This window comes from Nomascus leucogenys, chromosome 4, assembly GCF_006542625.1.
Source record: "Nomascus leucogenys isolate Asia chromosome 4, Asia_NLE_v1, whole genome shotgun sequence".
Lineage (NCBI taxonomy): Eukaryota > Metazoa > Chordata > Mammalia > Primates > Hylobatidae > Nomascus > Nomascus leucogenys.
Window position 1 is genome coordinate 135,492,729 of NC_044384.1, and position 17,398 is coordinate 135,510,126.

At 34.9% G+C, this 17,398-nt stretch overlaps 1 protein-coding gene across 5 annotated transcripts in view; it reads left to right on the forward strand.

Annotated features, from left to right (window-relative positions):
* Positions 1-17,398, forward strand: part of MSR1 (macrophage scavenger receptor 1) — a 431,365-nt gene that overhangs the window by 363,868 nt on the left and 50,099 nt on the right. For all 5 annotated transcript variants that reach the window (XM_030812343.1, XM_030812339.1, XM_030812340.1 and 2 more), the window contains 3 exons: positions 1,177-1,589; positions 5,763-5,949; positions 15,486-15,566. In XM_030812343.1, the coding sequence (XP_030668203.1) occupies positions 1,177-1,589; positions 5,763-5,949; positions 15,486-15,566 (681 nt within the window). The remainder of the gene's footprint in view (positions 1-1,176; positions 1,590-5,762; positions 5,950-15,485; positions 15,567-17,398) is intronic.

A 17,398-nucleotide genomic window follows, 5' to 3' on the forward strand; every position in this document is an offset into this window, starting at 1 on the left:
AATGTTTAAGCCTTTTATTTTTTTGAAACTATAAAACATATTGCTTTAGATTATTTCAGAATGATAATTAGCTTGTTTAGAGAACATATGCCCATTTGGGAATATCTATCAGCAGCTCAGTATGTTCCTAAAATACTATTTTAGAATAGAATTTTTTTTAATTTGGGAAATAATTAATCACAAGATTGTTCATCAAAACATTGACTGTATTACTGAAAAGAGAGGCAAACTAAATGCAGCTTTTTTAAAAATAAATCTGGCAGATCCATACATATAATACAGTGGAGTTTGTTAAATTATTTTTGTAGAATAATATTAAATAATAATATGAAAAAGTACTTATGATAGAGCATTACATTAAAAAATTGTTTCCAGATTGTTTAAAAATGTCATATTTTAAGATAATAATATGATAAAGTTTGAGACACATACACCAAAATCCTAGAGTTTAAGCTAGGATGGTGAGATTCATGGTAAATTATTTTTTCATATTATCTATATTTTCTCAATTTTCTGCTGTGAATATATATTTTATAACAGTTAAAAAGGAGTCTTATGAGAATTGTACCTTTATAAAGAGAAAAAATGTATTTGCCCAATTTCCTGTTCCACCAACTGTGAATTAGATCTTCGTTAACTGAAAATGACACTTTTCCGGCAGCTCAAATGAAAGGATGAAGATAAACCAACAATTTATCCATACTATGCATGACACCACTATTTTACCACTTATTGCTTTTGTCATCATCATGATCAGCATTATCATTGTTAACATATTCAACATTCTTACTTCAGAAACTTTATTAAGCATTAGTCCACTTTATTCTAACAACAGTTCCGTAGATACATAGCCTTTCATAATCTATAGAATTTTTTTGAATTGGCAAAGCCAAAATCAATGGCCAAGAAGATTCATATAAGCAGAAATTCAGAAAGCATGATATAATCCTGGAATCCTCTTAACGTAAAATAGGAAAGGGAGAATGTATGCTTCTCAGCAATATACTTAATGTGGTTCACACATTGTAGATTAAAAATAAATACTCGATTTAGCCTAGCATTCAAAGTGTTGGAATGGAATGGAATAAAATGAATGGAGTGGCATGATATGGGATGGGATAGTGTATGCATTTAAGGATCAGGTCATGACTGGTTTATTTTTACTTAAATATACAGCTCAACTCCTGAAGTGGGAAACGAAGAATTGCTCAGTTGGTTCAACTCATGCAAATGATATAACTCAAAGTCTGACGGGAAAAGGAAATGACAGTGAAGAGGAAATGAGATTTCAAGAAGTCTTTATGGAACATATGAGCAACATGGAGAAGAGAATCCAGCATATTTCAGGCATGGAAGCCAACCTCATAGACACAGAGCATTTCCAAAATTTCAGCATGACAGCTGATCAAAGATTTAATGGCATTCTTCTCCAGCTAAGTACCTTGTTTTCCTCAGTCCAGGGACATGGGAATGCAATAGATGAAATCTCCAAGTCCTTAATAAGTTTGAATACCACACTGCTTGATTTGCAGCTCAACATAGAAAATCTGAATGGCAAAATCCAAGAGAATACCTTCAAACAACAAGAGGTAAGAGTTTGTGGACTGCAAGATCACGTGCTGGAACTGAATCCATCCAAGTCTCTTCTCCTTAGGCAGTACAGGAAAGCAAAAGTTGCAAACCCTGTTTCATCATCCTGTTTACCCTGATTTCTATGGCGAACTTATCAAGATTTTAAATGAATGTTAAGGGATTTAAAACGGATTCCCCTTCTCCAAACTCTTAGAAAAAGGGGAAATTTTTCCCATTGAATATAGACTCTCTTTACATATTTTATAAATACTGTTAAAATGTCTTTTTAGACTGCCTAAACCAGTCATAATTTTTAGATTTTCTTAGCGTATCTTGAGAAGTGAACACTCTGTGTGTGAATTTTGCAACAGACCCATTTGTTATGCTTAGATTTTTTTTATTTGTAAGTTTCACTCAGAACTTTTGAACCTTAACTTAAGGTGTCAGAAGACAATGGTATTACAGTTTGTGTATGGGGAGTCTATTGGTGAACCTCATCCCAATACGTTGATGTTCCGTTTCTATTCCATGTCACGTCTAAAATCTATCAGTGTTTCCTACATTGTTAATAAGTAAGCATATCAAAGCGTATTGCGATATTAAAGCCTTGGGCTATAGAAGGATTAGAGAAAGTGTACAAAGAAGAAACTGTCCATAGTTTTGAATAATATAAGAAAGAGAGGAAGCTAAAATGCTAGTTATCAGAATAGACATTGATTAAGCTGGGGGGAAAGAAGAATGGAGAAGAAATATTATTTATGTAGAAATAGGGTCAGAAGAGCACTGAGATGATGTAAGGACAGAGAGAAGGTGGATGAGATGGAAGAAGAAGGATACATTTGATTCTCGCAGTGCTTTAAATCCTGCAGAGACCATGGAATGTTTTTGTTTGTTTGTTTGTTTGTTCGTTTGATTTTGAGATGGAGTCTCACTCTGTTGCCCAGGCTAGAGTGCAATGGCAAGATCTTGGCTCACTGCAACCACTGCCTCCCAGGTTCAAGTGATTCTCATGCCTCAGCCTCCCATGTAGCTGGGATCAAAGGCACATGCCAACCCACCTGGCTAATTTTTGTATTTTTAGTAGAGACTGAGTTTGCACCATTTTGGCCAGGCTGGTGTCAAACTCTTGGCCTCAGGTGATTCTCCCGTCTTGGCCTCCCAAAGTGCTGGGATTACAGGCGTGAACCACTGTGCCTGGCTGACCATGGAATGCTTTTGAACCCACATGTGAGGAATTGAAAGCAAACTGGAAACTATGTGGAATGTGGTAGAAATTTCGAAACTGTTTGAAGTGATAATTAATGGAAACAATCAAAATCTGGTGATCAGTGAGCTGTTTGAGTTTGGATAGATTACACTTAAAGTTTTGGAGGGGATTCCAGCATTAGAGAAGGAAATAGAAGGGAATGGTGAAAGTTTGAAAGCTATATACATCTTTAAAAACAGTAGTCACTCATAGAGACTTAGAAACTAGGTCAGTGCCAGTGTGTGTGTGTGTGTGTGTGTGTACATTCCTGTGTACACTGAAAAACAACACTGGGACTCTCATCCCCGTTGCTTGAATAATTTTATTGATCTTTGAAACTTTAGTTCGATGTAGGAATAAATAAATTAAATGAATGCCTGAATTTGTAAATGGCGTTTGAAGAAATGGCTTATAAGTGACACCAGCCTAACACTTATCAAGGACACACCAAAGATTAATTTGAAAGAAAGAGGAACAACATTGGCACCAAATGAAAGACAGGGGTGGCATTAATCATCTCCATCAACAGAGGTGAAAAGGACTGTATGACTACAAAATTGAATGCCTGTTTCTAGGAGGGTCAGTGGTGGTAGCATGTGGAGGGAATGTGTGGATGCTGTATAGGATTTTTTGAAATTAAATACACTTTTCCTCCTCCCAGTAAAAATAATTTCCAATGAAATCTGACAAAGGTAAACGCCATATGCAGTTTTCAAAGAAAGAAATAAGGCAGCCTCAGCGGCGGGGTGCAGTGCCTCATGCCTGTTATCCCAGCACTTTGGGGGGCCGAGGCGGGCAGACCACAAGCTCAGGAGTTTCAGACCGGTCTGGCCAACATAGTGAAACCCCATCTCTACAAAAAAAAAAAAAAAAAAAAAAAAAATTAGCTGGATGTGGTGGTGTGCACCTGTAATCCCAGCTACTCGGGAGAACCACTTGAACCCAGGAGGCAGAGGTTGCAGTGAGCCAAGATCATGCCATTGCACTCCAGCCTGGCGACAGTGCGAGACTCAGTCTCAAAAAAGAAAAGAAAAAGAAAAAGTAGCCTTAGCTTTTAGGTATGATGAAAAACTTGACTGATTCTTGGTTTGTAGGAAGCAAAATCACTTGCTAGTCCCTTAACACTTCATGCTGAATGTCTGGAACTGCCTGACATGCTTGCGGCAATTTTTAGCCGCCTAAATTAAGTCAAGTGTATTTATCGTGGTGGTGTGCCCTACAAACATCCATGCTCACTATTTCACCTTTATTGTAATGATGGTATTGCACAGAAAATATCAAATGGTCAGGGAAGGAGGAGGTGCAGGATAGAGAACTTCTAATCTAGAATAAGGTTTTGTTTGGTAGAAGGCACAGTTAGAGCAATGAAAGCTGATAAGTCTCTCTGGTTACGTATAGTGTAATTGAAGAGGCAAATCTAGACACACATTCATTTATTTTCAAAGGTCTTACACCCTGACCATCTTGATCCTCTCACCTAAGCTTGTCTAGTCCAATCCAGCTCAAGAGAGTGTAATATTCTTTTTACATCTGGATTAAAGAAAAATATACCACTGGCTTATTTCCCCATGTGCAAATGGGAAATGAGTATCTATCAACTTTAGAACATAGGAGTACTTAATACAATAATAAAGCATAGAATGAAGACAGAAAATGGGATAAAAGTAGATCAGACAGGCAAAAATTATTACTAGAATAGATGAGAAGATTTGGTTCATCAAAAAGAAAAAGCCCAATGCCAAAAGAGAAAACCAAGCAAAGGATCAAAAAGAAAATTAATAAATATTAATCGTCAGAAATTTAATGACTGGATACTTTAACCTCATTATAATTGGAAAAACAAGTTAAATAATAATCATTTGCTATGTACCTACTCTTACTATGCAAACTGAAATACATTAATGATACCCAGTATTTAGCTGCAAAAAGTGGACACTGATACGCAGTAAGAGGAAGAAAAATGATAGCATATATTTGGAGAGCAGTATGGCAATGGTTGAACAAAAATGCTGTTTAATGTTTAGTCCCTTTGGTCAAATCCATTTCCAGGAAGATGTTCTATAGAAGTACTTACATCAATATATGAATATATTTAAAATGATGTTCATGGCAGCATTGTTTAAAGTTGTAGAAAAGTGCACAGCTCAAAACACTATGAATAGGAATCCTAAACAAATTTTGAGAAACAGATTCAATTCCACTAAATTACTGAAAATGTCAGTCTCTGAAGTATTTTAATAGATAAATATCCTTAATATATTTTTCAGTAAAATATAAAAGCATATTCCAGGATATAGGTAGATCCTCTCTGTTTTTTGCACTCTAAGTATATGAATGTGTATGTATAAATATACACAAAATATATATGTATTTGAAAACACAAAATACTAATGCCTCAAATACAGAGGCAATGCAAATTGAAAGTAAAGCACTGTTAATATGCGAGTTTGAGGTTTTATTGAGTATGAAAATCTATTGTCAGTGTTCATCACCACTGAGGATTATGACATTAAACTTCGCTTATTACTATAAAAAGTTTCCGATATAAATCTATCAAATTTAAGGAATTTGAATATGTTGCCACTGTGAGTACAGTATGAAGACATTTTACTTCAGATAAATTAAGACCTTATGATGTTTATTTAATTTTATTGTTAGCATTTTGACATCTATATTTATAGGAATAGAAACATATCATAGATATATTAAATTGATTTTTGAAGGGGGTTGTGATTGTAAACATTCAGCCATTCAGTCAAAAGAGGAAATGTTTCGCAATTAAAGAATTACTGCTTTGAGAACAGTTTTCTAATTTCTATATCCTTATTCCATAAACCTCCTGTAATATGTTTTTGAAAACCCAAACTCCGAGGGTTTCTTGAACTTTCATATTTGATAATTATGTATGTAACAAACGTTGTGGATGCTCACTTATGTTTTACAGGAAATCAGTAAATTAGAGGAGCGTGTTTACAATGTATCAGCAGAAATTATGGCTATGAAAGAAGAACAAGTGCATTTGGAACAGGAAATAAAAGGAGAAGTGAAAGTACTGAATAACATCACTAATGATCTCAGACTGAAAGATTGGGAACATTCTCAGACCTTAAGAAATATCACTTTAATTCAAGGTAAAATGTTTTGTCATTCCTCCAGAAAATGATATATATATTAAAATATACTGATACATGCAGAGATTTGATATTTGAAATCCTATGGTTTGAAATAAATAGTTTTTGAGCATACATTTACTACAGATAACCAGAGGAAAGAATATTAAAATCAGATCAAGACAGGGTACAATAACCAGTAGCCTGGTATCATTTAAATAGAAAGGGATAAGCAAAATATATCTTAAGGTCTAAATATTTTCTCATTTTTAAAAACTACCTCATAAGTACTGAATACAAGTTTTCTGTAATTACAAGTTTCTTCACATGTTCACAAACCAAGCTTGTTAATATTGTTTTTTCAAAACTTCCAGTCTTTCATTTCTTCTGCAGCACCTGTTAGTGAAATAAGGTGAATTCAATCTTACATATATATATAATATATATATATATATATGCTTTCTTACTATGTATATATAGGCTTTCAGTTTTAGCTTTACATTTTAGCTATTTTAGTTTTAGCTTCACATTATAGATTTTTTCTATATTTTGATTTTTTGATTTCTATATTTTGGTTTTGATTTTCTATATTTTGATTTCAACCATTTACATGTATTTTACTATATTTTGATTGCAACCTTTTGCCTTTTGGTATCCTTTGTTTTAGGTTTATCTCTTGTAATGAACACTTAACTTTTCTTTTAAAAAATATACAGTCTGACCATCTCTTTTTTTTTTTTTTTGAGACTGAGTCTCGCTCTGTCGCCCAGGTTGGAGTGCAGTGGCGCAATCTCGGCCCACTGCAAGCTCCGCCTCCCGGGTTGACGCCATTCTCCTACCTCAGCCTCTCCGAGTAGCTGGGACTACAGGCACCCGCCACCACGCCCGGCTAACTTTTTTTTGTATTTTTAGTAGAGACGGGGTTTCACAGTGGTCTCGATCTGCTGACCTCGTGATCCGCCCGCCTCGGCCTGCCAAAGTGCTGAGATTACAAGCGTGAGCCACCGCACCCGGCCCATCTCTTTTCACTGTATTTATTTCCACTATCTTATGTGCTCTGGTTTTCTCCGGTTTATTTTATGTTTCTTTTGCTTTCCTGTATTGCCACTTTTGGATTGATTAAGATTTTCTCTTGCTGAATTTTTCACTCTATCAAAGTTACCAAACAGGTTTTAGAAGCTTTGTAGTATGTTTCTATTTTTTATTGATTGTTGACCTTAACATTTATCTTGAAGTCTAACGTTGATCAGTATCTTAACATTCATCCTAAAATACACAAGGAACTGAAAGTGCTTTGATGATCCTCTTCCCTAATTTCCTGCTAATATTTTTAGTATGGTTCATTCTACTTTATTTTTTTTATCAAGAACTTAGTCAATATTATTTTTCTTTTTTTATACAGACAATATTGTGGAGCCCTAATTAGGGAAAAGTAGTCAGGCTGGTAGGATCAGGGAAAGCAAAGAGAAAGAAGATAAGCTGAAAATCTGCCTTTCTTCTTGGCCCAGAACATGTAGGTCCCTCCTGCATGAAACTTATCACCAGATACCTGCAAGTTAACCCACTGTAACCTTGGCTAATCAGTACTGCACAAGCTCTCTTCAGCATGCGTTATAAACACTATTCTATGAAATCTTCAGCAAACCTTTGTTTCCTGACAATCACTTTCTCTTCTGCTGGCCTGCTCATTGCCTCCTTGCAACGTATTTTCCTGCTTTTGCTAATAAATCTGCCTTTCTTTATCTACAACCATCTTGGTAAATTATTTAACTCTGCATCACTGGCTCAGATAGTCATCACTCACCCACAACAAATATTTATTGAAATTTGCCCATGAATTTACCAATTTTTCTCCCTTCTTTTTTTTTCACGTTTTTTTTTATTATTATACTTTAAGTTTTAGGGTACATGTGCACAACGTTCAGGTTTGTTACATATGTATCCAATTGTTCTCGCTTCTACAAGCACCTCAGTCATTTCTTCTGGGATTATTTTCCTTCTGCCTGAAATATATCTTTTAGAAGTTCATTTAGTGAAAGTAAATTGATAATGAAACCTTCTGATTTTCATTTTCTCTATTTTGTCTTGATCTTTGAAATTGTTTTACTATATACACACTTCTTAGGTTGACAGTCATTTGGATTCCTTCTATCAGTGTGCTGAAAAAATTGGTCCCCTGGCTTCAAGCTTTTCTTATGGCTCTTAAAATGACTGCCACCAATCTGTTTCTCATTCTCTTTGTCTTTCGTATGTGCAGTTTTACTTATCTGTGGTTTTGTATTGATAATTTATTCATCTAACTTTTGTTGTACTTCTTGTATTAGTGGATTTATGTCTATCAGTTTGGGAATATAACCAGCTTCATTCACTTTGACTATTGCTTCTTCATAATTCTTTCTCTCCTTTCCTCTGTAACTCACAAAAAATTCATATTGGATATTCTCATTCCAGCTTCCATGTCTGTTAAGCTCTGTTTCATGACTTTAATATTTTGTCTCATTTTATATCATTAGCAACTAGAAAAATAGAACCAAGAAGTTCATGTGATTTCATTTCAAATACACTAGTTTGAGAAAATTGACAAGCCTAATAATCAAGTGATGACAATGAAAAAAAATAAAAACAAGTCCCAGAAAACTATATATAGACAATTTTTACTTCTAATCCTTATAGTTAGTAAAATTATGTAAATTTACAGACACATAAATATGTAACATAATGGTGGTTTTAAAATTTAAGAAAATGGCTGGGCGCGGTGGCTCACGCTTGTAATCACAGCACTTTGGGAGGCCGAGGCAGGTGGATCACGAGGTCAGGAGATCGAGACCACGGTGAAACCCCGTCTCTACTAAAAATACAAAAAAATTAGCCGGGCGTGGTGGCGGGCGCCTGTAGTCCCAGGTACTCGGAGAGGCTGAGGCAGGAGAATGGCATGAACCCCGGAGGCGGAGCTTGCAATGAGCCGAGATCGTGCCACTGCACTCCAGCCTGGGCAACAGAGCGAGACTCCGTCTCAAAAAAAAAAAAAAAAAAAAAATTAGGAAAATGATAAACACAAAATTCAGGGTAATGTTTATCTATGAAAAGGAAATAGATGAATGAGATGGGGGAACATCTAGGTAGATACCAATTTCTTGGATTGTGATGTTGCAAGGGTATTCTCATTATTGCTGTACTTTATAGCTTGCTTATACAGAACACATATCACACATAGTATTTATCACAGTAAAACAGATGATAAAAATTTGAATTAATCAGATTTTTCTCTAACAGATACCTCCACTTTGGATTTCAAATAAATGTCCAAAGCTTTACAAATTCAAAACCAAATCCTCACTTCTTAACTAGCTATCCCCATCCGCCTCCCCAAATCTGTTGCATTTTCAGTCTTTTTGATGGATTTGTCATTTTTCAACTACCTGCTCACTCTGTGATCTTGGAAGCTGTCTTTGACTTCCTTGCTCTCATTCTGTACGTAATCCATTTGTAAGTCCTGCTAATTCTTATTTCATACAATATCTCAAATCAAACTTCTTCTTACTCTCTATTACTAGTGTTATTCAAGCAACCATATCCCAGTCGGGTGTATTACATCCGCTTCTCAGTTGGTGTCCCTGGCTCTGTTCTTAGTCCATTCTAAATAGAGAAAAAAAATGCTATTTAAGAAAACCCATACAAATTACTGGATGTGTGTGGTTTCTGTCTTTACACTAGATGTGTCTTTTCTCTCTCTTGCTTAAATCCTCCAATATCTTCTCATTAGATTTGGGAAAAAATGTAAGCTTCTACTTGGTCTGTCACCTGTCTATTTCTCTGCCCTAATTTTCTAAATCTTCCCTCTGTCATCCTTCTGCCTAGCTTGGAAATGTGGAAGAGTGAAGTGCCACGAACAAGTAAAAGTTAATACAGAGAAAGTGCTTGTTTCATTTTGTGCTGTCCATAATGAACACTAGACGTTTTCACTTTCTCTTGAAATGTTCTGCTGTACATCTCTGCTCCTTCTTGGTTCCACTTGAAGTTACCTCCTCCACCTTCCACCATTCTTATTCTAACCTACCCCATCTCTCTGTCTACCATGATTTGCTTTAATTTCCTCATAGTATGTACCACTATATGAAATTATGTCGTCTCTGCATTTCCTTACTTGTTTAGCTTGTATCTTCTCCAGTAGTATGTGAGCTCTGTGAGGTTAAGTCTTCTCCTTCTTGTCTACCTCTGCATTCCCAATGCGTGTTAGAGTGCCTGGAAAATGGTGGGTGAGCAATTATGTATGTGTTGAGTGAGTAAGTGAAACTAACACTTTCTTCTTAGCAAGTTACACTCTGTAATAGCAGTGTCATTCTTCCTGGCTTCCAAGCTATCGATTTTAATTATTTTATATCTCCCGAGACCACCATTAGTTCTCAACGTTCTGTGTTCTCTATTCTCTTGTCATTTCTTTATATCCTCATATAAATTATTCTTATCACTTCTTTGCCAGAGTTGCAGTTGTTTCCTGCCCAGACTGTAATCCTTTTTGCACTCTTGTACATTACAGCCTTGCTTTAGAAAGCATAAAGACTCTCTGTTGCCCCCTCATTAGACATACAGTTTTGCCTATAGCACTCAAAGTCTTCTTCAGTGTGTCTCTTAACTAGTCTTGAATGCTTCATTCCCTCCCTTGTCTTTTTTGTATATCAAATATTTCAACTAATTTGACTGTGATTCTAATGTACTCGGTACTTTGTGCATCCTGCCTTATGTCTTTTCCTTTATTTGAAATATTTTCTCTTTGATTTGTATTCGAAGATATCTTATTTATCATTCAAAGTCCATCTAAGATGCCACCTGTTGCATGAAGCCTTTGCTGGTTCTACCAATAGTAAGGCCCAGCAGATATTTATTTCTGTCTTAATATGGAACATTAAGTATTCTCTCTCAAGAGAATTCTCAATGTGATAGTTATGTATGAAAGTATCTCATTCTCTCTTCCAGAACAGTGTCAACTCTCCCTGGACACAAGTTACTTCAATTAGAAACTATTCTTTATATCTCTTATAGCACCTAGCCATAAAATATATATTAATTAAATTATAACTTAAGAACCATATTTTAGAAATTAATGAGTGTTTTATCCTTTATCGTGTGTTGATTGCAGAGTTAGTGTAATTACTTTGTGTTCTCTTTTCCCGTATATTAATAATCACTAAATAATTATACAGTTAAAAGAGACAAAGATTTTTAATACATTTCTCAATTAGTTATGATAATTAGAGTCTTAAAGAACTACATGAAATTTCATTGTGGAAATGGTGAAGTAGAGTTTGGTGGAGAGTTGGGGATAACATGATTTAAAGAAGCAAAGATGAACTCTAGAGAAAGGTATTTAAGAGAAATAAAGTATAATATGGCTCTGTGGTGAGAATAGCTAACATTTTGTTTATTTGGAAAAATTTTAGATATATTGGCTTCCTAGGATGTAAGAGCACTAGAAAAGAAATTTTGATTTTTATAGTAGAGAAAATGAAAAAGGAACTGAGGAAATTTGAATTTGGAGTTTTGTAAAATTAATTACTGAGATTTTAACAGCTAGACTGTAGGCTAGAAGTGGTGGCTCATGCCTGTAATCCAAGCACTTTGGGAGGCTGAGACAATATAATCCCAGCACTTGGGGAGACTGAGACAAGAGGGCCTTTTGAGCCCAGGAGTTCAAGACCAGCCTAGGCAAAGTAGCAAGACCCTGTCTCTCATAAAAAAAAAAAAAAAAAAAAAAAAAAAAAAAAAAAAAAAAAAAAAAAAAAACACTTAACAAAAGGAAAAAAACTGAATTGTGACTTTAACCACTATATAAAGGAAAAATTCAGCTCAGGAGTAATGGAAGAACAGATAAGGAAAATGAAGTCAATTAAATTTAGAACATGGTAGCGTAGGATGTCAGGAAAGAAATGAAATGTTCTAGTTCTGATTTTACCCAACTAGTTTTAAGACCTTGAGCAACTCACTCTCTGACCCTCTATAAATATGTTTAGTTAAACAATATTTAAAGTGTCTTCCAGGTTAAATGTATCTAAATCAATGAGCATGAAAACTAGAAAAAAAAAGAAGCAGGTTTAGGCAGCAATAGACTGATAGAAGATGTGGCAGATTTTTATGATGATCTGAATATGAGACAAGATTGAAAACAAAGTAGAAAATTAATCCTCATAATGAATAAAGACTAGGGAAGCAAGATTCTGGAAACTTAGTCAGATATTATTAGTGCTATGTTATCATCTGAGGATTTTCAATGATATGATACACTTGGGTTTGCTTTTCTAGTAAATTGGGTAATTTTGATCTATGATATTGATGATTATCAAATATTACATATCAGTACTTTTTTGTGGTTATGTAGAAATCTTAATTTTCCTTTTTAAGAAATAATCGTGGAGGAAGCTTAATAGTAGATTTCGTGCATGTGTTTTATAAAGGTAATTCTTCATGGCAGATTATTGTGATAGTATTTATGAATTATTCCTATAACTGTAATTGAAAACATTAAAGATGAAAAATAATGTAAATTCTATGGCTTCTTGAACTAGAGTAAATAATATATTTTGGCCAATATTAACCCAGTTTTTTTTTTACATATATCAGCAAGGGAGCTGGCAGGTAGCATTTTGTCTGTTTATTGTCGCAACGAGGCAGTTACTATGTCACTGTGGAACAAAATTTTGAAAAGACTAAATGGAAAGTACGAACAAAACATGACTACAAGAGACTCTGAGTCTTTATTCTTTTTTCCATAATGTGGCAGAATAGGTTACTGCATTTCCTTAATTTGATGGAGACATTGCAAAACAGATTCTTATCAAAAAGAAGAAAGCTAACACTGAGGGAAATAGGAGGTGAAATAGACAAAACACATTCAGAGCAGATGAAAAAACTCTAGCAATGGTCCAGCTGCGTGATGGTGAAGACGTGTGCTACAATGGGAATGGAGAGGAAGCTAGTTTTGGAAGGTGGCAAGGTAGTGGAAAGTGTTTTCAAATGTTCCGCATCAGAAACTAAGAGTAAAGTGGTATATAATTTGTTATTTTATTCCCCCAGTGTATCTGAAAGACACCTAAAACATTTATTGAGTTCCTTCCAACATTTTGTTAGAAACAGTAAAAGAGCTATAACAATGTACAAAAATGAAACATAATGTGAGATTAATGTTACATGAAGAATAGAATTACAATAAAAATGTACGTTCAACACGTCTAGTTAGAACTCTAACAAAAAGCTTTACCTGTTTTTCTTATTGTAGGATTCAAATACCGGGTATCAGTATTTTTATATAAAAATACAGAGAGGGATCTTTAACTCCAAATTTTGTAAAATAACACAGATGTATTTGCCGTGATTGAACTAATACTCCAAAATTAAAGCTGTATACAGTTCCCGTAATTACATGTAATGTCATTGAAAGGATAGTTAGTAATTAGGAGAGTTCCTTCCACCTCTTACTTACCAAAGAAATGGTGAGAAGTCCATCTCAGAGGCTAAGAGTCTAGATCTATTCTCTGTGTCCCTTGTTTCTTCTTGTTTCATGTTCTGGTTTTTCCTGGAATGTCTGCGTCTTGCTTTGGATCCTGAGTTACTAAACTGAAATCTTTGCTTGTGCACTTTTTTCAAAACACCATCGTTGAGTACTATCGTTGTGCTTCCCTTCAATTAGTTCAGCAAAATTCAGGCTGTTAATTGAGTGTCTGTCCTGCTTGCCCCCGTCCCCTCGGATTCATTGCTATGTAGTGATGAATGGATGCAGCCGTATTCATGCTTGTGGAAGTTAAACTCCTTTTCTTGGGAAGTACTACATTTTTCTGCAGAGAACAGGGGCACATAAAGATTCCCTTTGATATAGAAACCTGACACTTCTTGTGCAGCACTTAAATGTTTGTCTTGCAAGAATTAAGCTATACCTTAGAATATAATACACTGGTTAATTTCTAAAAGCCCTGTAATATGTTGTTTGCATGACGATTATGTGAAAAAAAAATACACATACACACTTAGGAAAGAAATGGTAAAGATCTTTAGTTAACACAACTACGAATTATATTTTTCCCCACGCTTTTTCTAGGTTTTTATGTTTCCTATAAGTAGAGTTGCTTTTATAATAAAAATACAATTAAATGTGTGTGCAATGTTGCATATGAAGAGAAGGGACATTCTTTTGAGCAGAGTAATGATATCTTGGGCCTTTAAAACCCAAACTGTACCTTGAAAATGGGATATACCAGAGGAATAGACAGAAGTAGAGTCAAGGATGTCAAAATAAGCAACAAATAAATGTACAAAATACAGTTTTTCATGAGATAATCTTTATTTATTTATGTGGCCCCCTCTTAGATTTCTTCAGGTATTATGTGTCCCACCTGATTAAAATTTTTAAACAAGTGCATTCTAACCAGGGATGCTGTATATATTTGTATGTTTTCCTTGGACTACGTATGTGACCAAACTATCAATTGAAAATGCTTCTTTTAAAATATCACTATTTCCTTATTCTATGGTGAATCTGTGGAATAATGTTTCTCTCTGTTTCTTTCTTCTGGTGTTGAAAAGGAAACTAAGTGTTCTTCTTTAAATAAAGAAGAGATTTTTTTGTCCTCTGTACTCCATATGGAACATGGTATGTAGGTAGGATTACCTTTGAGTTCTAAAGACATGCTAGGTATAATCATTTTAAAGGCATGATGAGCAGATATCTGTTTTGCTGGACACAGAAAATACAAATGGCTAAATCAATGTTGTTTAATCACAGCTCTGAGGAGAGCCACCTGAAAAAAAATGATGAGACCAGAGTTTTCCTTGCAATGTCTCTATTTTGTTTACAGTATTTATAGCAATCTAGAAATTCTACTTAATATTTTACTTGAAAAAAGAATTCCTCTGCTCATTTTCACCTTCCTGCCTTTCCTCATGCCTTTCTCACTCCCTAGGAATTGTCTTCCTTCCCCTTCTCTTCATTCTTGAAAGTACCCCTCATATCCTACTTTCTCAATGAAGACCTCAACCATCAGCATTCACGCGGATCTCCAGCTCACTGACAAATATCTGAGTTTATGGTCAGTTCCAACAAAGTGCTTTCTGGTTGTATACTGTGTGTGAATTTTCCCTTCTCTTGAGGGTATCACAAATGTCATTCAAGTTCTTACTTACAGATTTTCCGTATAGTGGCTAACTCCATATTATATCTAACACTATGTCTAACTGCCGAGGATGCGTACAACACTAATGTGACTTTGTGCCAGCCTGCTGTCTTTTCTCTGCCTGCAGGTTCTCAGAACATAGGAAAGTGTTAGGCACACTCACATTTAATATACTGTTAGGTTGTTTACTTTGAGGCAATGTCATCCTTATTAGTATAGGGCATTATATTCCTGAATAGCAGAATACTCCTCCATTCATGAAGTTCAGTCTTATACATTCTATATTATTGCACAACAAATAGAAGACTTTGGATTGCCTTATATAAGTATATTGACAGATGACTAACCCATTTTTCCTATGCTTGACAGCTATGATCAGTAACTGTAATTTTTTTAAAGGTCCTCCTGGACCCCCAGGTGAAAAAGGAGATCGAGGTCCCACTGGAGAAAGTGGTCCACGAGGATTTCCAGGTCCAATAGGTATGGTAATTATAGCTATTTAATCATATACTATGAAGATAGGTGATATACATCCAGGTACATGTGTAGGGGAGGATTGCTATTTTATTTATATCCTGCAGAGGATGTTTGTGTGTGTTTTTGTGTGTGTGTGTGTATGCATACGTGCACGTGTGTGTGTGTGTCTTGCGGGGGTAGTAAATGTTCTAGTAGCCTAATCATGTAGTGAATGATAAGCATTACTCATGATTTTTGAATAAAATAAATGCTTTAACCAGAGTAACCAAATGATATTGTTCGTAAGTCTAGAGAGTGACATGTATATAATAGACAGCAAACCGTATAAGGCAGACCTAACCGTAGATCATATGTGAAGGGGAGTACAACAATTATCTTTGCATTGAATAAATCATCTTCACATTTGCAAGCTATCTCATTTTTAAGACATAAAAACTCACACTAGTATTGAGTTATGAATCACAAGCAAATTGGACTATATTTCTCATATAGTATTTGGAATGTATCTGTTTAAACTAATGAAATCTGTATTTAAATATTGGCTAAAATATGGATGACACTTACCTTTGCTGACAGTCACTCTCTGTGCTTTACTAAGAGCAAAATTGTTTCAAATTATTTTCCTCTAAGTTGTAATCTTGAAAGAAATATTTTGAAAGAAGACAATGGAAGACACAGAAGAGAGAACACAAACTTTCTTTGCTTGAAAAAATAAAAAAGATAATAACATGATTGTCATGTTAGCCTTGGCTTGAAATCAAATACCCTGCATGCCGTTTGATGGCGGGAAGTATGCTGCAAGGTCTAATTATAACTAGAATGGTTTGTGTTACCAAAACATGTCTAAATACCATGTACTTCATCTTATTTTTCTGTCTTTTGATTATATAAAAGGTTCTTCTTTCTGATCAGTATATTGACTAGCCCTGGTCACATCAGAAAAATTTTTGAAAATGAAAAGCATGAACTTGATACCTGCCTAAGCACAGATATGTACATATATGTGTATAAATATATATATATGGCATATTATATGTGAAGATAGATGGTATACATCCTGGTACACATGTTTTATATTTATAAAATAGCAATCCTCCCCATGTATATAATATGCCAAGTCGGATGGTATTAGTATTGATGTGCTTTTGAATGCCTTGCCAGGAAAGAATTTTTATTCAGGAAAGTCTTTCTACTTGACTAATGCTAGTCAGATATTAACAATGCTGCATTAATGTCATAAGCGGGGAAATAACCAGTATTAAATCTGCTGCCAGAACTACTATTGTGAAGGGTCTATCAGCTCCTCCATACAAGCTGCAATTGTCAGAGCTTCATAACTCAACCATAAAAGTTCAGTCTGGGCTGCAACTTGCCATACAATGCTTCATCTTGGGAGAATCTTCTGCAGCTGTTTCTGAACTATGAATGTATGAAATAGAAGGATTTATAAATTTCAGCTTGTGTTAATGTTATAAATAGACACCATTGCAAAGAATCTTTGATTTTGTTTTTTTTTATTGTAAATTAACGATTTGTCATAGTTTAAATTTACAGGGTAAAACGTGATGTCATAATTTGTTGCTTTTGGTACTGCTCATTTACACAAATAGGCATTATCCAGTTCCTCATAAAAGACAGGTCGAGTTCCTGGGGTAATCAATGACTCTTCTAGGTTATCAGTTACCATTTAGTTTGGTGCACTACAAGAAAAGTATTCAAAATACCAGGCATCTTTCCTAATGTATTATTTCTGGATATCTTGCTACGTTCTGTTCATTTCTCCACCAGATGGTCTAATTGCCTCATATTTGATACCTAAATCAGGAAGCAAAGAG